The following is a 21,110-nucleotide window of genomic DNA, read 5'->3' on the forward strand; positions in this document are numbered from 1 at the left end:
GGCATATTAAAACGGGATTTATTAAAACAGGAGCACGGTGTTTTTATAACACCTATAAAATCGCTGAGCACATAGTTTAGTATTACTGGCGATTTTGAGCAGGTAGATTTGAACTCAGCAGTGATGCAACATCGCCCCATAGTGGAAAGAATGAGCTTTACATTTTTCCTTTTAGATGACTACACCACCGTTATGATGGACCGTTTCAAAAATGTTGGCAGAATTACCTATAATTTAACACGAAGAGACTTTTCATGGGATTTTGTAGACCTTCGTGGTCAGCATGGATGATGGAGAGATGCGAATTTCTCACCAAATGACGAGGGCTTCTAAAGTTTCGGGGGCGAAAAGCCTCTGCGATACTCGTGACATATCTGGCTTTACTAATAGAGGAATGGTAACTGAAGGTTTATAACTGTTGTTTATTATTTATCATCAACTGTCGCCGAAAACACCGTCACTTCAGTAACCCTTACTAGGATAGAAGTTTAGGACCCAGCAGTCCAGTGGCTGGGTGGGCGGAGTCCCACTTGATTGACATAATTTTCTGGAGGCACGGCAAACGAGTAATCTGGCGAATTGACCACAACCGCGCCGCCTCGCTCGCCACCGTCGTTTTTAACGAAAATTCCGACCGAAGTTGTCAATCGTTTCTTATCGAATGTATAACCAGCAGTTAGCGGACGATATCGGTGGATTCACATTACTGATGCTCGTCCAACAGACCGTCTTTCGGAGTTGATCATGCTTACGATGAAGCCGCCTGTACGCGCGGCGGAGGAGGGAGACGACACGTTTGAAGGCAAACAACAGGAAAACGGCGAGTGCGGGTTCCACCCGTTTAATTCGTCGTTAAACACGGCCACTTGCAACGGATCTGACGAGCCGGCCAGGAGCCCGGGGCATCCTCCTCGACTCGATAAGGAGGCGGTATTCGAGTGGTTCGGCTTACACCTTAGCCCGGCGAAACGAGTGGAGTTCATGTGCGGGCTCCTCCATATGTGCCAGCCGCTGGAGCTCCGCTTCCTGGGCTCCTGCCTCGAGGACCTTGCGCGGAAAGACTTCCACGTCCTGCGGGACTTCGAGTCGCGGGCGAACAGTCCGACCGACCTGGGGCTGCTGATGGACGTTCGCGACCCCGTCGTGCTTTCGAGACTGCTGGTCTATTTGTCCCTTCTGGGATCCAAAAACAGGGAGTGCGCAGGGATACTGTATCGGACGTTGAGCCATGTCGACGCTTTGCACTTGAGGAACTGCGGGGTCGCTTGCCCACATGGACTTCCCAGGCACCACCACCCCGTCCACAATCGCCGTGAGAGCGCGGGGGACGCCACCGCCAGATCGGAGCTGTTGAGCATGTCGGAGCCGGTGTCTCTGGAGCAGTTGGCGTTGCTCTTCACCATGGCCTCACTACACCCGGCGTTCACTTTCCATCAGAGGGAGGTCGTCCGGACGCGGCTAGAGAACGTCGACGCTCTGATCGAGGAACGGAAGAGACCTCAAACATTGGTAACCAGCTAAACCTCCCCGACTCACGTTATCTCGCGTTTCCTACGTTTCAGTTAAACATCCGCGACACATGTTGTTTAAGCTTTTATTTCCTCTGCGTTCATCCCAATCCGGGATGGAAAAATATCCACAGGAAGCTGCGAAAGATCATTCACTTGTTTGTTTGTTTCCAATCTGAATTACAACGGCAACATGCTCGTCTTCTCTTTGAGACTGGCCAAGGCCATGTTTTGCTGGGTATTCTTGTTATCGTGATCGGATGACTGAGTAAGGAGTTTCACATGACTGACAGCTGGTCAGCAGGCATTCATTCACGTGTTAGCCAGTAGTAGTCACTCTGTCTGGAGTGGGTGTGCCTTATTAAACACAGGACGTCCTACTGGTCACGCATGGCAATAGGAAATACCTGGGGAAATCCGACGAATTTGTTAAAGCTCATTCTGAGGTTAGCGGTCCATGGGTAGGTGCAAATGTTTAACCATAACTTATTAGTTTGTTATATACGTGTTGAGCGAGTGAATCTGGATTTGGAGCTCGAATGTTACGGGATGGATATTTTATAGCTCTGAATTCTGTCATGGATAGACTACTACCTACTCATAAGAGTTTAAGGCAATATTATGTTGTCATGCAAGTCCTAAAAAGTAACTGTTAAGAAATAATTAGATTTTTGTGAAGTGTGTGTTCTAGGTGAGTCTATAGTGTAACAGCTTTTATGGAATTGTCTTCATACACCTCATTTGACCGATAAGGAAAGACAAAGGTGCCATTTATCACGTGAATTAGATTTATTAATAGTATTAGTTATCATATATATTCTGCTGTGATACCTTTTCTGGATAACAGTTATCAAGAAATAGGGAAGCCTATAAAGATTGTGGTGAACCAAGATACTTATCCACTTAAAGTCACACACTTAGACTCTTCTCATATATCTGAGAACACGCTTCTCTTTCAACATTTCTCTAGGCTTCGATTTCTGAAACAAAGATGGCTGTATCACAATAAATAAATTAGTCATGAGAGAATGAGCATTCTGATCATCTTAGACTGTCATCCTGTCTTTTCAGTAACGAGCCGTGAGCACCTGTTTTCCGCCCAGTATGTGCATGGTATGTCTCTGTCAGAATTCCACCCACTTTTCAGCTTCCGGTCGCTGTTGATCGGATACCTCGGGCGTCTATGCAGAACGACCCCGTCTTGGGCTCCGCTGGCATTGGGCAACCAGGACGTGAGGCAGCTTTGTGGTGTTCCAATGGCCTGATGGATAGAGCCTGCTCTAGTCATTAGATCCAGTCAAGTCTCCTAAATGACTCAACCTCTACTGGCCAGCAGGTGTAAACCAGGCGCCGTTTATGTATGTTGTGTCCGGATTGCCAACAGCTAAGGTCATGCTCTTCCCGGTGTGTTGTCGCGGTTACTTCATTGTGTGATTGTGAAATTCTGATTGATTTGATGGAGGGATTGCTTGGTCACGTGGGTCAAACATCATTGGATTTGGCCCTGAACATCATCGGATTAAACTGAACAGAGGCACTTGGCATTGATGGTATTAAAAAACAATACAAAGTGATATGAAAAATGTCTGAATACTCAGACAGAAGCACAATATGAGGACCTAAGCCAAGCGGCTCCTATAGAACTGGCACGCAGATATAATGGGCTGACCTTGTGCTATCGCGTTTCAATGGAGGGTGTGGATTGGGTTTTGAACGGTGGCAGAAGGTTTTGATCGGATGTTCTAGTTCAAACCGATGTCGCCTTTTGCAGCACCAGTGCCTTTTTGACTTCTAGCCCCCCTCGTCCCTTTCTTTGCGATCGGACTACTCTCCATCCCGCTGGAGTTCCCGCTGACCCTGCGCATGTTGTGTCTTTCGGTCTGACCTTTAGCTGCCGTGACGTGGTGGATAAACCACTCGGGGCAGGAGAGAGGAAATGCCTTTGGATATTGGCCTGTGTGTCCTAGTATACACACACACACACACACACACACACACACACACCCAGGACCAATTTGTCCTTGTCCATTTTTAAGCATGTGAATGAGGGAACAAGAATGTGTGCTTAACCTCCTCGAAGGCCCCCTTAAAGGAGGTTTATTTATTGATTTATTTATTTTTTAATTACTAATGTGACCAGCAGCAAAATGCAAATGGGAATTTGTGAGCTGTCCGTGTTGGCACTTCGACTCTCGCGCCCCTTTATTCCATTCACAAGTAAGACACAGCATGTAGCCCTTATGAAGTCAGATTAGCCTACACTTTTCTAAACTGGGGGCCTTAATCCTCATGACAGTGGCAGATCGTGTAATTTAACATGCAACCTCAACAGAAGGCAGATGTTTCTAATAAGGAGCATACACTGCAGACAGTGTTGGTACCCTCACTATACAAAATTCACTCCCTCTTTTCTATTCTTTTAGCGGGACCAGCTTTCCCGGCCAGACTACCTTTGCCCCCACGCCGACGGCAGCCGAACGTGGTCATCGTGTGCTGGTCCGGTCCGGCACCTCAACAGCACACCCCAGAGGCAAGGTACCAGTATTCAGTTCTTATATGATTACACTGTTGTGTCTCTGCAAATGTAGCAGGTATTCCACAGTGCACTTACACACGCACATCATGATCAATTGTAAGAGCACATATTTTTATAATGAATGAAATTGCTATTAAATATTCCATCTTCAGCATATCCCTGGATTAACACATATTAACTGTTCCTGTACTGTTGCTTAGCGATCCTTAGAGCTGTGATCCGTCTGCTCCTTTGTGTTTTCAGTGGTGCACATTGAAAAGGTCACCCTCAAGGAGATCTCGCTGGGAGCAGACCGCGGACAGTTCAGTTTCGAGGTAGGTTTGCTCTCTGTCTGCCAGCTCCCATCCAGGTTGGCTAAAAGAGGCTTCTCTCAGTGGTTGTGCTGACCAAAAACGTCATGATGGTGGGTGTGGATGAGCCAACTGTTTGATGAAACCAAATCTGTCCTCCAACAAAAAAATTTTTTTAACACCGTTGATTCCTGCCAGTCCTGCTGATGACAATCAGTACAATCTAGAAAAGCAACCAGAAAGTAACAGAATGGGGAACACCGATATAATGTGTGTATGTACTCTTCGCTGTTGTTGTATCTGGGTGCATCTTGCATCATTTGCAAAACCCCTGTGTAATGTGTCAGAAGTGAAATGTGGTTTCCCACATAAATGCGCGAAAGCACTGTGCTGTGTCTACCTCAGCCTCTTCAAACGCTGCCAGCGTCCTTGGTGGCATGGGGAGGCATTCACATGTTTGTCACAGGCTCGTGCCACGCTTCTGTTGCTCTTCGTTCCCTCTGTGTTACTCTCGGGGCGTCTGAAGGGAAACGGGAAAGGCTTTGTGCTGCGCCCCACACTACAGCGATGCCTCCTTCTGTTTGCCTGAGGCCAGGGCTTCAGGGGGACAGCGGCCCGAGGCGTGAACATCCGCTCGCTGATGGGGGTTGGAGACGCTCTGGGCCGGCGGCTCAGATGGAGCGGGGGGAGGGATTGGCCCAGTGCCTCTGTGCTGACACACACATACACACACTGACCTGCTGGAGGATACAGTGGGAGGGGAGGAAAACATCTGTATGTTGGCTCTGATTTCGCCTCCATATTGGCTGCTGTTGTCGCAGGCCGTGGTTTCAAGGGGAAAGTGTGTACGTTTATCCAGGACTTTCCTTCCTCTTCCTCTTTTGCATCCCGCCAGATTCCCGGATGATCCCTTTTCCCTGTCAAAGTATCATTGAATTATGTTACGTTTAAGTAGCATTTGCATCACCATTGGTCGCCGCCCCTAAACGAGTCACTCTCCGTTGTCACTGGGTGCTGGACTGGGCCACAGCACTGTTCAGTGTTCTGTCTGCTTCTGCAGACCACAGTGGACTGAGCTAATTGTCCAGCATTGAGATGAGTCAGATGTTCTTGTACCAGGTACAACAACAACAAAACAATGGTTTGACCTATTCTGGAATAACGCCACTGTTTTAGACTTCACCGTTTTGGTCAATAGGGAGACTCATCTCTATCACAAGGTCCTAGATTTGGGGGGGGGGGGGAATCTGAAGAATCTGGTGAAAATGTGTGGCTTTATGTAGAAGGTTCCAGCTTCTCAGCACTTCAGTTTGGCCTTGGAAAAGGTTATTCTAAAACAGAATGTGCTTCCCTGACACGTTACAGCTTTTTCTCAAATCTAAAAAAAAATACTTCACACATCATTTTGTTCTTTCAAGTTCCATTAAAAATAACAATAATAAATCTGATGTCATCTTCTCAGATGCAGTTATGCCTGCTGCCAACCCTTCATATCAAAGGAATAGATTTTGATTTGCTGTTCCTTGAAATATGCAGCTCTTGGCTCTGACAGGAAAGGCGTTTCTCTGGCCTAGCTTTTTTTTTTCTCTCTGAGAAAGGAGTGCATCATTTCTGAGGTTCCTCATTTGCCAGAGGTGCTCACCAGACATATTGAGGACAGGCTTTTGGCCACCTCCTTAGCTTTACCTGACGCCAGGGGAGTGAGGAGGAGAGTCACTATATCTACGGAAGCTGTTCTGGGACACCCCTACTAGTCGCTACTGGGTCTGCTAGTGGCAGTAACCACCAGAAGCGAAGCAGTTTGGTCTTTTGTGAACAAAAGAAGAGAAAGAGAGGCCTTGGTAGGTTTCTGTCTTTGTGCTACCTTGTCTGGCGACGTGAGATGTTTGGGTCATTTTTGGATTGGGTCATTTCGGGTCCTGAATGCCAGGCCGGTGTCGGAAGCGTTTTGGGTTAAATGTGAAGGAGGCATTGACTTCTGACAACTAGCTCTCCCTGGACACACATGCAGACACACGCACATGCACAGGGCTGCCTACTTGAAGTGAGTTGGGGCTTGCTGGGCAGTACCATCTGCTCATGGGTATGGTGTGCGGGGGTGGAACTTTCTGCCAGAACATCCATCTTCCTTAGCTCACTCTTGGAGCAACAACAGCGGCCTGCTAGCAAAACCAACCAATAAAGGACTGTCGTCTCAAATTAGCTAGTTTTCTGATCGTAGGTTTTTTTTTTTTTTGGTCAGAAAAAAGGGTCCAACTTATCCTTAGCACTTTATTAAAATTGTGGGCTGTTATTGATGCTCAATATAAACAATTGCATACAATAGTACTGATGGTTTCTTACAGTTATAGTGTAAGCAGTTTTGCAGTTAAAAATAAACAGAAGAAGTGTGGTAGCTCCTGTTTCATTACAGGTAAACAGGCCTAAATGTGTTTAGTGCACTTCTACAAACGTGTGTGCTCATCCAATGACGTTACACTAATTGGTTTGTTTTCTGGAACATCAACAGGTTCCCATGTGGGGGTTTTACACATTTAATTATAATATGATGTTTTCAGTAACATTTTAAGAGTTATTCATTCAAGACATCGTGCCTCACTGTCTTCAAAACAAACAGATTCGGTCTAAAGTTGCTCTTAAAAGTGCTAATTCACAGAGTCATTAATGACACGCTCATGTGCGAACGCGTGTCCTATTTAAATATCTGTTTTTTTATAAGGACTTGCAGACTAGTGGGCTTAGCTAGCAGGTTCCCGATCAGGTCTGACAGACTGAAGTGCTATCCAATTCTGTGGTTCATCTAGGCTGTTGGGGGAATCTTCAGTACATTTTGCATGTCGAAAGAAGAAGGATTTTGGCCAAATATTTTTATTATTATTGTTGTTATTTTATATATAAATGTTTTTTATATTTAAATTAGCTTTATATAAGGGGTCATTTGGTTTGTTGTTGAATTGTACATGCTTAACATCTATTATAACTTCTGATCTTCGATAACAATAACACTAGTATGATTTTATTCTGTTATCTGTATAAAAATTATTCGCATAGCGGTCCTGGAAGGCAGAAACTTGAACAACAGGATCAGGTAATAAGCCTGTATGCCTCCGCTTGGTCGCAGCGGTTATTAAATGCAGAATAACTTAAACAGGGTCTACGATGATCTCATATTTTGGTGTCAGTGTTAACCATAGAAACTAGTCGTGCCAAAGTCCCTTTGGCACGTGGCCTATCAGACTGAACGTGATGTTGTTGACCGTTTCAGCAAATGTCTCAGAACGCAAGTCCAAAGGCTGTGAGCCCCGAGTCCATAGTACGCAGATAAACATGGCAGAAGTTTAAAGATTGAAAATATGGAAATGATTTTACCTGAAGACATCACGTACTACATCAAACATATGCTTCCTACCACAGATCTGTTATAAGTAATATCGCCGAATAGCTTTATTAGATCAGTACTATTGCATGATTACAATAACAACAGTCCAGTATTGTCAGTATTTGGCTAATAGGGATAAGTAGACATTCTTAATTTTGGTTATTTATCTCCAAAGGATGGTGGGGGGCGTGCATCGTGGTTCAGTCCACTTCCTGTTTTAAAAGCACAGGAAACAATCTCTGCTCTCTCTCCAGCTGAGCAGCCAGGCGCATTTCAAAGAGTGATCCCCATACATTACTGCCCGGCAGAGTTCTAATTTCCCAACCTCTCCCATTCTAGTTACAGAACCTTGCCTTCCTCTGTGTGTGCTGGCGAGAGCCGTTTTGCGTGCTGGCCTGCTATTAAGACATCAGTATGCACTCGGGCTCCTGAAAGCCTTACAAACAGTCCGCTGGCAAGCGGGGACCCAGACAAAACAGCTTGCCGGCCCTTATTAAGGCCGAGATGTTTACCCGGCGCTACGGGCTGCCTCGGTGTTGAAAGAGGCCGATTTAGAGTCACAGATAAACACTTCGACACCCTCTCGTTGGCGTCTGGGGAATGATGAATTGCTGTAATTACAGCCGTCCTCTTATCGACTCTCACAGTGCGGGTAACTGCCAAAACGTTTCCTCGTTGCAAGGCTTATTTCCCGCCGTTTGTTTTGGCTCGCCGAAAGAGCGTGGGTCGCGTTGACGCAATGCTGACATGGAAGCCCTGTCCACCCCGGCATTACTGTAAATCCCCAAACGTGATTGGAGTTTCGCAACCTTTTTTATTATTAAGGGGAGCTCAGGAAGGCCAGCAGTCCATGCACTCATTTCTGCAGATGAGAAACGCTTAAGTTTCATCCTCCCATCTTATAGCGGATCTTCCGGATTATTCAGAAATCTTCAGCGATTACTTGCCACGTGCTGAAGCGATGACCTCGAGTTCTATAGTGAAATTAAGACTCTTGCTTGGTTATCTTGTTTGCAGCGAACTGAGACAAGCTCTGCGAGTCTGGACTCGAACAGGGAGGAAGTATTTAGTGGCTGAGCTGCGCTGTGGTTTTCACACGCAATCTAGGCTCAATCTAGTGTAGTTTATATCTGCCTTAGTGATAGACAGTTCCATGTCTGCAACTGCAAGCCCGTTGCCTGTGTTCACTGTTATCAATGCAAACGGTTGAAGGCCTTTGTGTAAAAGCCCAAGCTAGCTTGTCCCCACTAAACATATTTTCTCATACGTTAGATGGGTTACATATGTTTCTCATTTGTACAGCGAGTGTAATTTATGTACATATGCACGCAACAGATTTCGACATGCGGGTTGTCCATTCTCAAGAACATTAAAGTGCCGTAGAATGTCATTGGCCCAGAGATGATGTGTTGACATCCTGTGCTGAGCTGGTTGGGCCGCACTGTCCGGTTCAAACACTCTGGTCGTTGCACCGCGTAGTTAATGTCACTGTCATGACGCAGGCTGGCTCTGATGCAGCAGTACGGCCAAATCTCTTTGGGAAATCAGCCTAAAGTTTGTCATAACCTTTATATAACCTATATTAAGTAAAACATGAGGTGATGGTGAAAAATTTCATTTGACATTTTATGTCCCCGTAAGAGTTTCCGAACCACGAGGTCATGTTGCGCTCTATATGCTGGGGAGACGCGAGTTCCGTCAGCTGAAGGCAGCGAGAGAATTTGGCCGGCGCTGCGAAACAGCGGAGAATCACCTTCCGGGCAAAAGCAGCCGTGGTGCGCAGCGTGGTTTTTCCGAGTGACCCGCTCTAAACCTGTCCCCGTCTCATCCTTTCCAGGTGCAGTGGTCGGACTCCACGTCTACCGTGGTGAGCAAAAGTCGCCGCGAGCTGCAGGAGTTTCTGCTGAAGGTACGTCTCCTCTAGGAGTGTGGCCGCCTCAGCCGTCGTGCCGGGGGCGGCTTTTAAATGCGACTCACGTTCGTGCGGCTCGTGCCTTTTGGTTAAGGTTCTGGCGTCTTTTTTTTTTTTCCTTCTCATCGAAAATTGCGCCTTGCGGCTCTCATGGCTGTAGAGCCGAAACGAAGCCGTTGGCCCTGCCGGTGCACAGACGGTGGGTGGTAGATGCCCATGCGATGGCTGTGCCTTCCAGCAGGCTTTTTAATAACAGCACATTGCCGGAAAAGACAGAAGTGTCCACAGTCAGGAGTTGGGGTGTTTCAGGGTGCCTCCTTAACTCAACCCAAGTTTTCAATCTCTCTCTCTCTCTCTCTCTCTCTCTCTCTCTCTCTCTCTCTCTCTCTCTCTCTCTCATGCCCTAACTATCTTGCCTGGCAGCTGTGTAAAGAACAGGGTACAGAGGGCTTCCAGCAAGGCATTGTGGGACTGCTGAGTCAGCCTGACGGGGATCCTAGGGCACTGGAGAGAACACTCAGGTGACTGACCCTTGACCTCTTTTCTCTTCCAGCACTCTCCACACAGGTTCCAGTGTTGCTCGTCACAGCGATGGTCACCCACTCAGAAATAGCCCTCCCAACTTTATATTAATAGTGCACTTAGTTTCTGCTGCTGTTCTAATTCCTCTAAAGTACATTTAGACTGCCGATACCACGTTAGATGGAACCTCGGAGCTCTTCCTGTAGATGGAAGACGAGTGGAAAGTACATCAGGATCTGCCATGGAATCCAGCCTGCGTTATTTGTTTAACTGCACTGGCTGCGTTAACTCCATATATCTATAACGCAAATACTGCCCGGCTCCCTATACAAAACGAGACACTGCACAGAATAAATGTTTCTGACACGAGTTATTTGTCACCCTTCCGTAGCGTGAAAACAGGTTTGGAGATCATGATTTGTGTGATTACAATCCTGCGTGAGGGGGTGTGATTGTATACGTTGCTGGCTAGTCCAGAAATGGTTCGGAATGTACATTTGGGAGGGGGGTGTGGGGTTTTTACGGGTTACGGCTCTCTCCCTTCTTAGCACACTGCACAGCAGAGGGAGGCAGGACCTAGTCTCTGCAGCGTACAGACTAAAGCAGCAGGGAGTCGTGAGTAGAAACGGCGGTAAGCTGAGGGAAAGGATGGGCCGTGGTCTTCCGCCGGGCAGGGGTCGGAACTCCTTTCTCACGTCATCAAGTAGTCGCGTTAGAAAACAGTAAATCAGTTCTGTTCATTTCAGAGCTGCCTTCCTGGCGTACTCGTTTAGAGTGCCACCAAAGGACTGAAGTCAATCGAGGTTGCTCCACCCCCCCACCCCCCCTTTAAAAAAATATTTTGTCACTCGGTCAGGCTAATTGTTTGGTTCTCTTTTTCCTCTCTCTCGTTCACACTCCTTTCGTCCGCCTGCCTGCCTCGCCCAGGGAGCTGTTCTGGGCCGTGCCGCAGGAGTTCCTGCGGACGTGCCAGCTCTCGGGGTTCTTCCCGCCTCAGACGCCATCCCTGCACTGCAGCCACTGTAAGCTCCCACACACACTTGCGCACTCTCGCGCGCACACACACGTGCGCATGCGCTTATACCTCCAGCGCTAACGAGCGCGTCATTACGTCGTAAAAATGCAGCCAGCGCCTGCCAAGAGATGGCGAGCAGAGGCCACAGAACGCACCGCTCTGAGATAGAAGAAACGGGTCGTTTCTTAGTGCTTAGTGACTTTTGCTGGATTATAGCAAAGAGGAGGAACATAAAGGCCCTGCTCACTATGGTGGTGATGTCAGGACACATGTGCTGTTACTGAAAAATACATGCAGTATTTAACGTATGATATACAGCATATCACATAGTTTCCATGGTAATATTGTTCTAGCGTCTTTTTTTTTTGCTCCATAGAACTGTAACCATGTAAATGTATTCCCGTGAGAGCCTGTTTAGGAAGGACTGGATTGGTAGGTTGAGACGGCTCGTGTAAGTGAGCGTTCCCAGTGCTGGCACTGGTGACAGGGAAGCGGTGCCAGAGCCAGAGGGAGAGGTGGGAATGGTAACGCCATGTCTCTGAAATGGAAGAGCCAAATGTGGCCGTTCTGATCCTGATTCTGTCCCACATGTTCGAATGCCATCCTGACATCTGCAGTGGGTTTGAAAAATGGCAACAGGGGTGAACGGTGTGTTACTGGAGGTTCCTGTTTTGTGTGTGTGTGTGTGTGTGTGTGTGTGTGTGTGTGTGTGTGTGTGTGTGTGTGTGTGTGTGTAAGCAAGCTTGTGCATGCGTGTGTGTGTCCCATGGGAGTTGTATTTACTTCCAGTTGGCTCTCCTTTGCAGGTAACAACGCACCTGCAGCCAGAACACGCCAGCCGGCTCCCCGATTCTCAGAGGACTGCTCAGAGACCTCCAGTCTGGAGGAGGGTGAGAGAGAGAGAGACACACACACACTCTACACACCACAGCGCAAACACCTTGGTGCTTCTCACATCTGCCACTCCCAGATGTTTCTATCATTTATCTTCCCGGAAAGATTCAGTCAGATGTGTTTGTCTGCTGGGCTTCACTTTTTTTAGCCCACTATTCTGAGGTTCTGTAACATGTGTGTGTGTGTGTGTGTATGTGTGTGTGTGTGTTGTGTTTATGTCTCTCACTCAGATGTTGAGGCATATAGGCTTTCCTGTTCGAGGAGCCACAATGTCAGGAACACAGGTTATGGGTGAGTTCTACACGCACCCAAGATGTTCTGAGCAAATGAGCACAATTGCATTCTAACTGTTGCACTGATTTATTTATTTATTTATTTTTCTGCGTGTGCGGGTGTGCAGGAGGGCGTACCCCGATGGCAGCCAGCGGGAGTGCGGCAGGAGGAGCCTCCACGCCGAGTTGAACGGGGAGGTGGCTGGACGGAGACGCAGCTCCCCACAGTGCAGGACCGACCCAGACCAGGTCGGCTCCCTCTCGCTCCCACTCACCGTGGCCCCTGGGGCCCCTGGGCCCCGGGACGTCTGCCTGCCGCTCTACATAGTCTCTGCGCCCCTGTCTCCCCTGCAGGACTATGCCAACCCGGCAGTGTGTGTGTTGGCTCAGAACAGCACAGAGGAGAGGACCTCTCTGAAGACCAAAGGGAGACCGGCAGGCAAAAGGTACACACACACACACACACACACACACACACACATTCCATGCTTCTTTTCTTTCCCTCGCATTCTTTTTTGGAATGAATGAGCGTTTTTTTTTTTGTTTTTTTTTTCCTCCACAATTGCTTTGCTTGTTGAAAGGGTGGAGGGTGAAACCCACTACCCCACCCTCACCCCCACCTGCAACATCTCCTCCCGTAGGCCCCAGTCGTCTCTTTATCTGAGACGTAACGGGGGGTGGTGTCGTGCTGCTGGCCGCAGACGTGAAACCCCGAGAGCTTCCAGAGCGAAACGGTTCCATTTTTATTACAAACCGACTTCCCCGCGAACAAGAATAAGAAAATCCAAACTTGTGAATTCAAGGAGGAGGTTACACGTCGATTTGGCAAACCTCACGTTGCGCTACGGGACGCGCTACGGGAAAGCTTCCGGCAGTACCCGCAGGTTATACGTTATAATGGCTGTTTGGAAAGGAAAGGAAAAATAGCGTTGGAAGAGTGGGGGCTGTTTTCACACTGCATGGAATAACACGCCGGTGTTGCAGCGACTGTTGTCAGGTGGCCGTCGAGAGTGAGACCGGCACGTTTTCTTGCATGTAGACTTTCTCGTAACACCGCCAGCTTCTTAGGACCTGCGGTCGGAGTAGTAAGTTCCCCTTACGTCTGAAGTCAGTTGGTTAAGCTGCACAGAGCTACAATGTGATGTGAGGGGACTTCATATCAAAGGCCAGTATAAGCCAGGGGTCATGTAGATGTTTCTGGAGGCACATTGAATTGTTAGTGAAATCAGCTCTTTCATCTCTGGTTATAGCTGGTTCAGAACCAGCTGTTTTGGACTGCGACAAGATGTCCCACTCTATCACAGAGAATTCTGACCAATTGGGTGTGAGGCCCCAGACACCGAGCAAGCTGGGGTCCTCCAAGGGGTGTGAGGCCCCAGACATCTAACAAGGTGGGGCCCTCCACAGGGTTGTGTGGCCCCAGACACCACTTAGGCTGGGGTCCTCCACGGGGTTGTGGGGCTCCAGACACCACGCAGGCTGGGGTCCTCCATGCTGTGCCATTAAACTAATTCCTGCTTGCCTCACAGGGACCGAAGTAGGAGAGGTCTGCCCGGGAAAGGCTCCATCGCCAATGGCAACCTGAGAACACCTGCATTACAGATGATGGGCCAGGCTACAAGTAAGTGTGTGCGCGCATGCGCGTGATTGGACAGTGACACAGTTCAGTCTTTTCGCTCTGTACAATAGAACATTTGATTTGAAACACTGACATGCAGAATTTCAGCTTTAGGGTATTAAAAATCAACACTGAGTAAACAAGATTGAAATCCTGTGCCTTTTCATTTCAGGAGAGCAAGCACGATTGGACAAATGATCAAAGCTTTAACTTAAAATGTCACGATTTAAAAAAAAAAAAAAAATGTTGACTTTTTTTTTTTTAAAGTCAACATTTTTTTTATTTTTTTTATTTTATTTTTTTTTAAATCATTTGAAGTGGATGTCTGGTGCTGCTCAGCTAGAGGCCTGCCAGGACATTTTCAGTTGTTGCTAATTTTAGGGGCTTTCTGCCCTCGGTCCGAGGGAATGGAGTTGGGTTTGAGTGACTGACTCCACCAGCAGCGATCCATTCATGTGTTCCTGTTTGTGAGAGCCATTTCTGAGCAGTTAAGCGGTTCTCGTGAGCCAGTTCACTCGTTCATAAAGCCATGGGAGCCGGTTCACTCGTTCATAAAGCCACGGGAGCCGGTTCACTCGTTCATAAAGCCACGGGAGCCGGTTCCACTGGCAGCCCTACACGCCCATGTTCCCATGTCTCCCAGCTGGTTTTAATTTGTTCGTAAGGGTTTCTCCCCAGAGCAGAAAGTGCAGAGCTTGCATTTTTTTGTTTGTTTGTTTGATGACTTCTATTAAATTCATGAGACCTTGCAAAACCATATATCTAGTCCAGATATGTTTTTCTGGTTTTTAAATTTGGCGCTCTGAGCTAAATTTAATCACTCTTGCACTTTGTTGTATGTGTGTTCTAACCCTCACCAATTGCCTGTTTTTCGCTGGGTTGAAATATGTAGTGAACATCCAGGACACCCTAAGGCTAATGTTCAACATGTATTTATGTAAAGATTTATTGATTTGTTAGTTTTACAGTAATCCGATTAATAAACATAAATCATTTTACCCAAAGAATATTGGTATCTCCATTTAGTTTTCACTTTCTTGCAACCAAAAGTTTCTCTGTAGGATTAATTTAGTTCTGTCACACAGAGAAGTGATTTTGGTGCTGCTTTAGCAAACACTAGCACAGATCTGCTTCATGTAGCTGGATTGTTCCTATTTCCTTGAACATTTTTTTTTATGGGAAAGTGTTATTCATTGGCAATATATAAAAGAATTGGTGCTGTTGGATTACTCCATCATTCAATATTTTTTTGGAAAATGGCTTTTCATGATAATAGCTGGCTGTAATATTACTTTTGTCATAGGTAGATATTTGTACTAAGTTGACTTCAAGCTTTTCTATCTCTGTGGATCCTAAGGAGCCTGTTTATCATCGGGGTCAAGAAATTAACAAGTTACAGTTCATAAGTAGATTAGTACAGCTGAACTAATTTCTCACATCATCAACTAGTCGCATTAGAAAACAATAAGTCAAGCCTGGGCTCACACACCACCCCCGAAACAGGTTTGGTCTGATTGCAGAATTGCTACGTACCCAGAAGTGTATATACTCAGAAGTGCAATCCAAAAGCACTGAATCATAAAGCAGCTCGACGTGAGGGTTAGATGGTGGAGCCCTGCTCTGTGTGGAAGAAGCGCAGGAGAAAGGAGAAACTCAGAAGACAGTCGACACTACTGGAGAATTTCATCTTTCAAGTTTGGCTGAGTTGGGAACAGAGAAGCAACTACTGAAGTGGAGACATTGCGGTTCTGACTGGTCCGATGGTTCCATAGTTTGTTTGTTTGATCGGAAACATTTTTTGGTGAACTATAGTTTTCCTCAGACACAGATGCAATGCCGTCAACTTGCATCCTACTTGTATTTCTCAGCTTCAAGAACATTTGAATATGTAATGATTCTTTTATTTTCTGCTTTGACCGCCATTACAAGTGTAAGAAATGCTCATTAACAGAAAATTATTAAATGGAGTAATATCACATATTTAATTTGTTTATACATCAACATTTTATATATTAAAAGCTTATAACAGAGTAATATAGCAGCTTTAATTCTTTTGTATATTGCCAATGAATATTAACACTTTCCCATAAAAAGTAATTAGAATAATCCTTCTTGGGAAAATATTCATTTAGAGCATCTTAAAGGGAGTTTTTCATGTGACAGAACTAAATTAATCCTACAGAGAAGCATGGATGTGAAACGTGAAAACTAATGGAGATATAAATTTTTGAAAATGAAAGATTACTTCTTTGGGAAAGAAATAATTTGTTTATTGATTTGACTACAATTTAACATTCAGCAACAAATATTGAACATTATCCTTTTTATTTTTTTCAATACCAATTTCAACCCGAAAAATAGGCAATTGCTGAGTATTAGGACATGCGTACAACGAACTGAAAAGGTTTTTAAAAATCATACCTAAAAAGGTATTTTGAGTAGAGATAAAGGGTTTTGCAATGTTTAATATTTTAAACACATTCTATTAAAATAGGTTTTAATAGAAGCTTTCAGAATTTTTTTCCAAGAAAATAGATGTCATGAACTGGGATGTCTAGGCAAGTTGCCATGGGTGAACCCTCTCCTTTACTTGCTGTGGTGCAATCTATCTTTGGATAGTAGTGTTCCAGACATCTGTGTATGTGATGGTCTCTGTATGGTCGTCTTTGGCACATCTGTGCCCACTTGCTGGATGCTGTTCTTAACTGATTACATCTGGTCCGCTAAAACAAAATTGCTGTGTTTGTCATCAAATACCTTGAAGCTGATATTATGCGTGTGAACGTAACGTTATCCACTGACTTCCTGGTACGGCAATGGGGATAAGAGGGTGGTGTATCTGTATCATGGGAGTGAATCACGAACACACATGTCTGTCTTACAGTCAGATCAGGAAGACTTGCTGGTGTCTGTGTGCCAGTGTAGTTTTGTTTATGCGTTTACTGATGGGCTGTGTGTGTGTGTGTGTGAGAGAGAAACAGGTGAAAATTGCATGTGTCGTAGGATGGTCATATGTGTCTGTGTGCATCATGTAAGGGGGTGTGTGTGTGTGTGTGTGTGAGAGAGAGAAACGGGTGAAAATTGCATGTGTCGTAGGATGGTCATATGCGTCTGTGTGCATCATGTAAGGGTGTGTGTGTGTGTGTGTGTGTGTTGGTGCAGGCAGGGATGTGTATGGAGACACGTCGTCTGAAAGCTCCAACTCTGTGCCGTCCAGCCCGGTTCACCAGCAGCCACAAGGTCGGTCCTCCCCAGTACTGCACATGCTCTTTGATTCCATCTCTGACTCGCTGTCTGACTCCGTCTCTGACTCCCATAAACTGACATGCATGCTAGAGTTGTAACCCTAGCAAATCCTCAGCGGCAGCATTGCCAGTATCTTCTCTGATGGATTTCGCTTTGATTTAGTGCTTCATTTAACAAGAGAGAAGGACGGAGAATTGAAGTGGCATTAGACGTAATCGCGTGTGCGCGTGTGTGTCTTTGCAGATACAGAGAGTCAGTCGGATAACTCCACCCAGGAACCGGCCAACAAGCCCCACCTCCCCAAGAGTCTGGGAAGGAAAGCGGTTGCCATGGTGAACCCGCTGAAGGCGGAGCCCGAGCAGGCGGGGGCAGAGCCGGCCCTAAACCCCTGCCTCTCCTATGCCCTGCAGTACAGCCCCGCCCCCAGAGAGGCGGACAAACCTGGAGAGAGCAAGCTCACCGTCACCCCGCTGACCAAGCAGGAGAGGAGAGCGGGCCGCTCCGCCTCTAGAGACCCCGCGGAGCCGCCTGCCGTCCCCCAGAAGCAGCAGCTCCCCCTGGGGGCCATCAGCGTGCTGTCGCCCTCCCAGTGCCCGCTGCAGCCCGCCGGCCCCGAGCTAACGCAGGCTGCCGCGTCTGCAGGGAAGCCGTGTCCCAAGACTGCCGCCCAGCCCCTCCCACCGCCGCACACCTCCAGCGCCTGCTCGAGCCAGGCCCCACCTCCTGTCGGCGTGCCCGTCCAGACGCCCGGTCCGGGGCTGCCGCTGCCCGGCGCCCTCCCCCACGGCGTGGCCCCGGGCGAACCCGCCGCCTACGTGGGCCCCGTCGCGCCGCAACCGCAGCCGGGCTGCAACGCCTGCGGTTGCCGCGGAAGCTGCGGCGGGGGCAACGCCCACCAGTCCACCAGCTTCTACCTGGCGCCCCACGCTGCCCGCCAGGTGTTCGCCCCGCCGGCGCCCTTCTTCCACGTGGCGCCCTCGCTGGGCGCCGCCCCCTTTCCTGGCCAGGCACACCAGAGCAACGGCACGCCGCTGTCCTTCTACACCCACGCCTCGCCCGCTGCCGCAGCTGCTTTCGCCGCCGGCGCCCTCCTCCACGCCCACGCCGACCACCTGCTGGCCGCCCAGCCGGGCTACGGCCTGCCGCAGGCGGGGCCGTTCGGCCGCTTTTACCCGCCCGTCTTCCCGTCGGCGGGCGCGGTACCTGGAGGGGCGGGGCCCAAGAAGGGCGGAGCCGGGTCCTGCTACAACTGCGGCGTGAGCGGCCACTACGCCCAGGACTGCAAGCAGCCGTCCATGGACGCCGGGCAGCCAGGTAACGGCAGGGCCAGGAGGTGACGAGGGGCTGATGCCATGTCCGCTTTAGCCGCGCAGGGTCTGTGTGGTCACTGAGCGCGTGGGGAATCCGAGTGAAAGCCATGTTGCCTGACAGAAGCCTCGCTGTTCCTCTGGGCCGTTACGCTGACTGCTCCTTTGTGTGTTCGTGTGGTTGTGCTTGTTTCGTGGTTTGTCGTGTGGTTTGTGCGTGTGCGTTTCAGGTGGCTTCCGGCTTAAGTACGTTGTCCCCCACTCTTCGGAAGCGCTAGACAAACCTGACTGACAGCGAGCAGAGGCCCGAGGAAAATCTCTGTTCTCCAGCCATTCCCTATATTAAAGACGCCAGGCCCCCCTTGATAAAGCGATGGCATTTCTGTGTCCTTTGTGTCGGCCGTCTTTAAAAGCTCAGAGGCAGACTGGAAGAACCTGCCCTAAACGAGTGCAGCGCCATCTCTCTCCCCATTTTTCCAACATGGTCTCACTCATTCATGACACTGCAGGAGTAAGTAAAGGTGGACGTGGGTGTCTGTGTGCAGATTCTGTAATGTTTTTAGTGCTCGACTGGGTTGGATGACCGGAGTATTTTGTTGTATATTCACAATGCTTCCATGTTTTATTTAGTCAAAAGATGTTTATCTCTCTGGATTTCAGCTAGTTGGGGGGAGGTGTGTGTGTGTGTAAAATCTGATGCCAATACTCATACTAAGTACTGGTCTTGAGTACTTGGTCTCCTCTACTTTTTGAAATGGACAACTTTTATACAGCCATTAAGAAAGAGTTAAAATAATTTTATACTTGCTATGAGCAGCTATGAAGAGCTTAAGTTTATTTACCATTTATCTGAATTACAACCCTTTTTTATGACACCTGAGTATTTTCTTTCCTGATAGTCATGAAAAAAAAATCCCCCCCCCCCCCTCAAAAACACAGACATTCCCATTTTTTTTTTTCTTCTAGTGTGAGTGTTTTGAATGTAAAATGTATGGCTAATCTAGTCAGATATTGTACTGTGAAATGGTCTGAGTTTAAAATCATGCTTTGGTCATTCTGTTATATGCTGCTGGTTTGCTCTGTTTAGTTTGTTTCGATATTATGCACTATTAGTATTGTTCTCAGATGAAGCCTGCGTGTAAGTGTGCCAGGTGTCTTAAGTGCACTGATATAGCATATTTTGCTGTATACTCACTGCCTCCCGTTATTCGGAACATGCGCCGCTTGTGGCCACCAGGAGGCGCCGAAGCGCCTCGCTTTCCTGAAGCTGCCTTGACCGATGCATGACGTGCAATGCATGCGTTCAAAGCCCAATATCACGACGGACCTTCCCCCGAAAAAAAAAAAAAAAACCGCATGGGGCGGGGACGTGCCATACGAAGCAAGCGCACATTTCACGTCGCGATGCCGTGCTTGTGAAGGATTTTAGATTTCAGAGGCGATCCTTTGTGTCCTCTTTCAAGCCTTACGAATAGAAAAGTTACAGAGACTCTCCTGAGGAAAACGGCACTCGGACAGAGCGAGGGAGAGCGCGTCTGTGTCGGGGGGAGAAAAGCCCCTCGTTTGGCGGAACTCGGTGAAAAACTCGATGTCACTTATCGTGCTTGCTTACTTATCAAAAAACAAAACAAAAAAAAAACAAACAAAAAAAAACAACAAAAAAAAACACCCACCCACCCCCCCCAATTCTAGAAGTGGTGGCATATTTGTGCCTGTTTTCATAGACGGCTAAAATATTTTGACTATAATTCCAAGTCTTGGTTTGCCCAAGTGTCGAGGTTGTGATTTATTTCGAAAAGCAATCGCCAAAGCAGCAAAAGAAATCGCTTTTATATAGAGATTTGGCATGTTTTGTGCTGAATCATAAAGGGAAAAAAAAAAAAAATTTGATGTTCAATAGAAACATTGTCTAAGAACCGAGGGCCTTTAACTTATTATAGCACCTCCATAATTTGCAGTGGCAGATGCTTAGCTAAGCGATTCCTTCTATAGCAGTGTTGCCAGTTGCCACCTTTCATTTCACTTTATTTGGCCCTGTACTGTAAGACTTGTCCAAAGCTGTTGGATCTCTGAGGTGGAACCCAGAAACCTGCCAACTGTATTAGTTTAAGGTATAAGATGCTGTACTGTATACAAGAGGGCTTTATTTCTTAGGCCTCAGTTTGTTTACTGTATTTCATATGTAAATGTTGATTAATACATACTGGAGAGGTTACAGTTTATCTCTGATATTTGCATTTTAAGCAAATTGAGCATTTTCTCTGTGAAGTTAGCAATAAATGTTGGAAAAAACATCCCATTGACCGCAGTTGTATTGCTGTATATCCACTGCATGGCCAGCTATTGGCAGTATTTCACAAATCCTGTTTAACTGCAGTCCTACTTCTGTCCATTGTTATAGATCAGAGCTCCAAGATGAGGCTGTTAGCGGTCAAAAGCATTTTAAAGCAAAGACTGTTAAGAATCCTTGAGTCAGTGTGTGTTGTCAGGATTACAGCTTCAGATCTGCACGACCTGTTTCCTGAACACAGCAGTGTGCCACTCCACAGATTGGACCACTTCATTTCACACACACACTGATGGGAACCTGGGAGAGCGATGGGAGCTGACC

At 47.3% G+C, this 21,110-nt stretch overlaps 1 protein-coding gene across 1 annotated transcript; it reads left to right on the forward strand.

The window, feature by feature from the left end:
- zcchc2 (zinc finger, CCHC domain containing 2) lies at positions 1-20,798 on the forward strand. The gene is made up of 14 exons (XM_027021169.3): positions 1-1,509; positions 3,932-4,043; positions 4,288-4,358; positions 9,551-9,622; positions 10,049-10,146; positions 11,075-11,169; positions 11,969-12,052; positions 12,287-12,347; positions 12,457-12,577; positions 12,683-12,774; positions 13,858-13,949; positions 17,109-17,186; positions 17,436-18,506; positions 18,730-20,798. Exons 1-14 carry the CDS (start codon positions 745-747, stop codon positions 18,789-18,791), a joined length of 2,874 nt encoding a protein of 957 aa, XP_026876970.2. The 5' UTR covers positions 1-744; the 3' UTR covers positions 18,792-20,798.
- Positions 20,799-21,110: the final 312 nt, after the last annotated feature.

This window comes from Electrophorus electricus, chromosome 11 (genome assembly GCF_041902795.1).
Source record: "Electrophorus electricus isolate QZ-2024a chromosome 11, ASM4190279v1, whole genome shotgun sequence".
NCBI lineage: Eukaryota > Metazoa > Chordata > Actinopteri > Gymnotiformes > Gymnotidae > Electrophorus > Electrophorus electricus.

Bases quoted from the DNA above. Each gene is read 5' to 3' on its own strand.
- zcchc2 (XM_027021169.3), top strand. From the start codon at position 745: ATGCTTACGATGAAGCCGCCTGTACGCGCGGCGGAGGAGGGAGACGAC. The intron at 13,950-17,108 runs GTAAGTGTGTGC...GTGTTGGTGCAG, and splicing joins GATGATGGGCCAGGCTACAA to GCAGGGATGTGTATGGAGAC. The intron at 17,187-17,435 runs GTCGGTCCTCCC...GTGTCTTTGCAG, and splicing joins GGTTCACCAGCAGCCACAAG to ATACAGAGAGTCAGTCGGAT.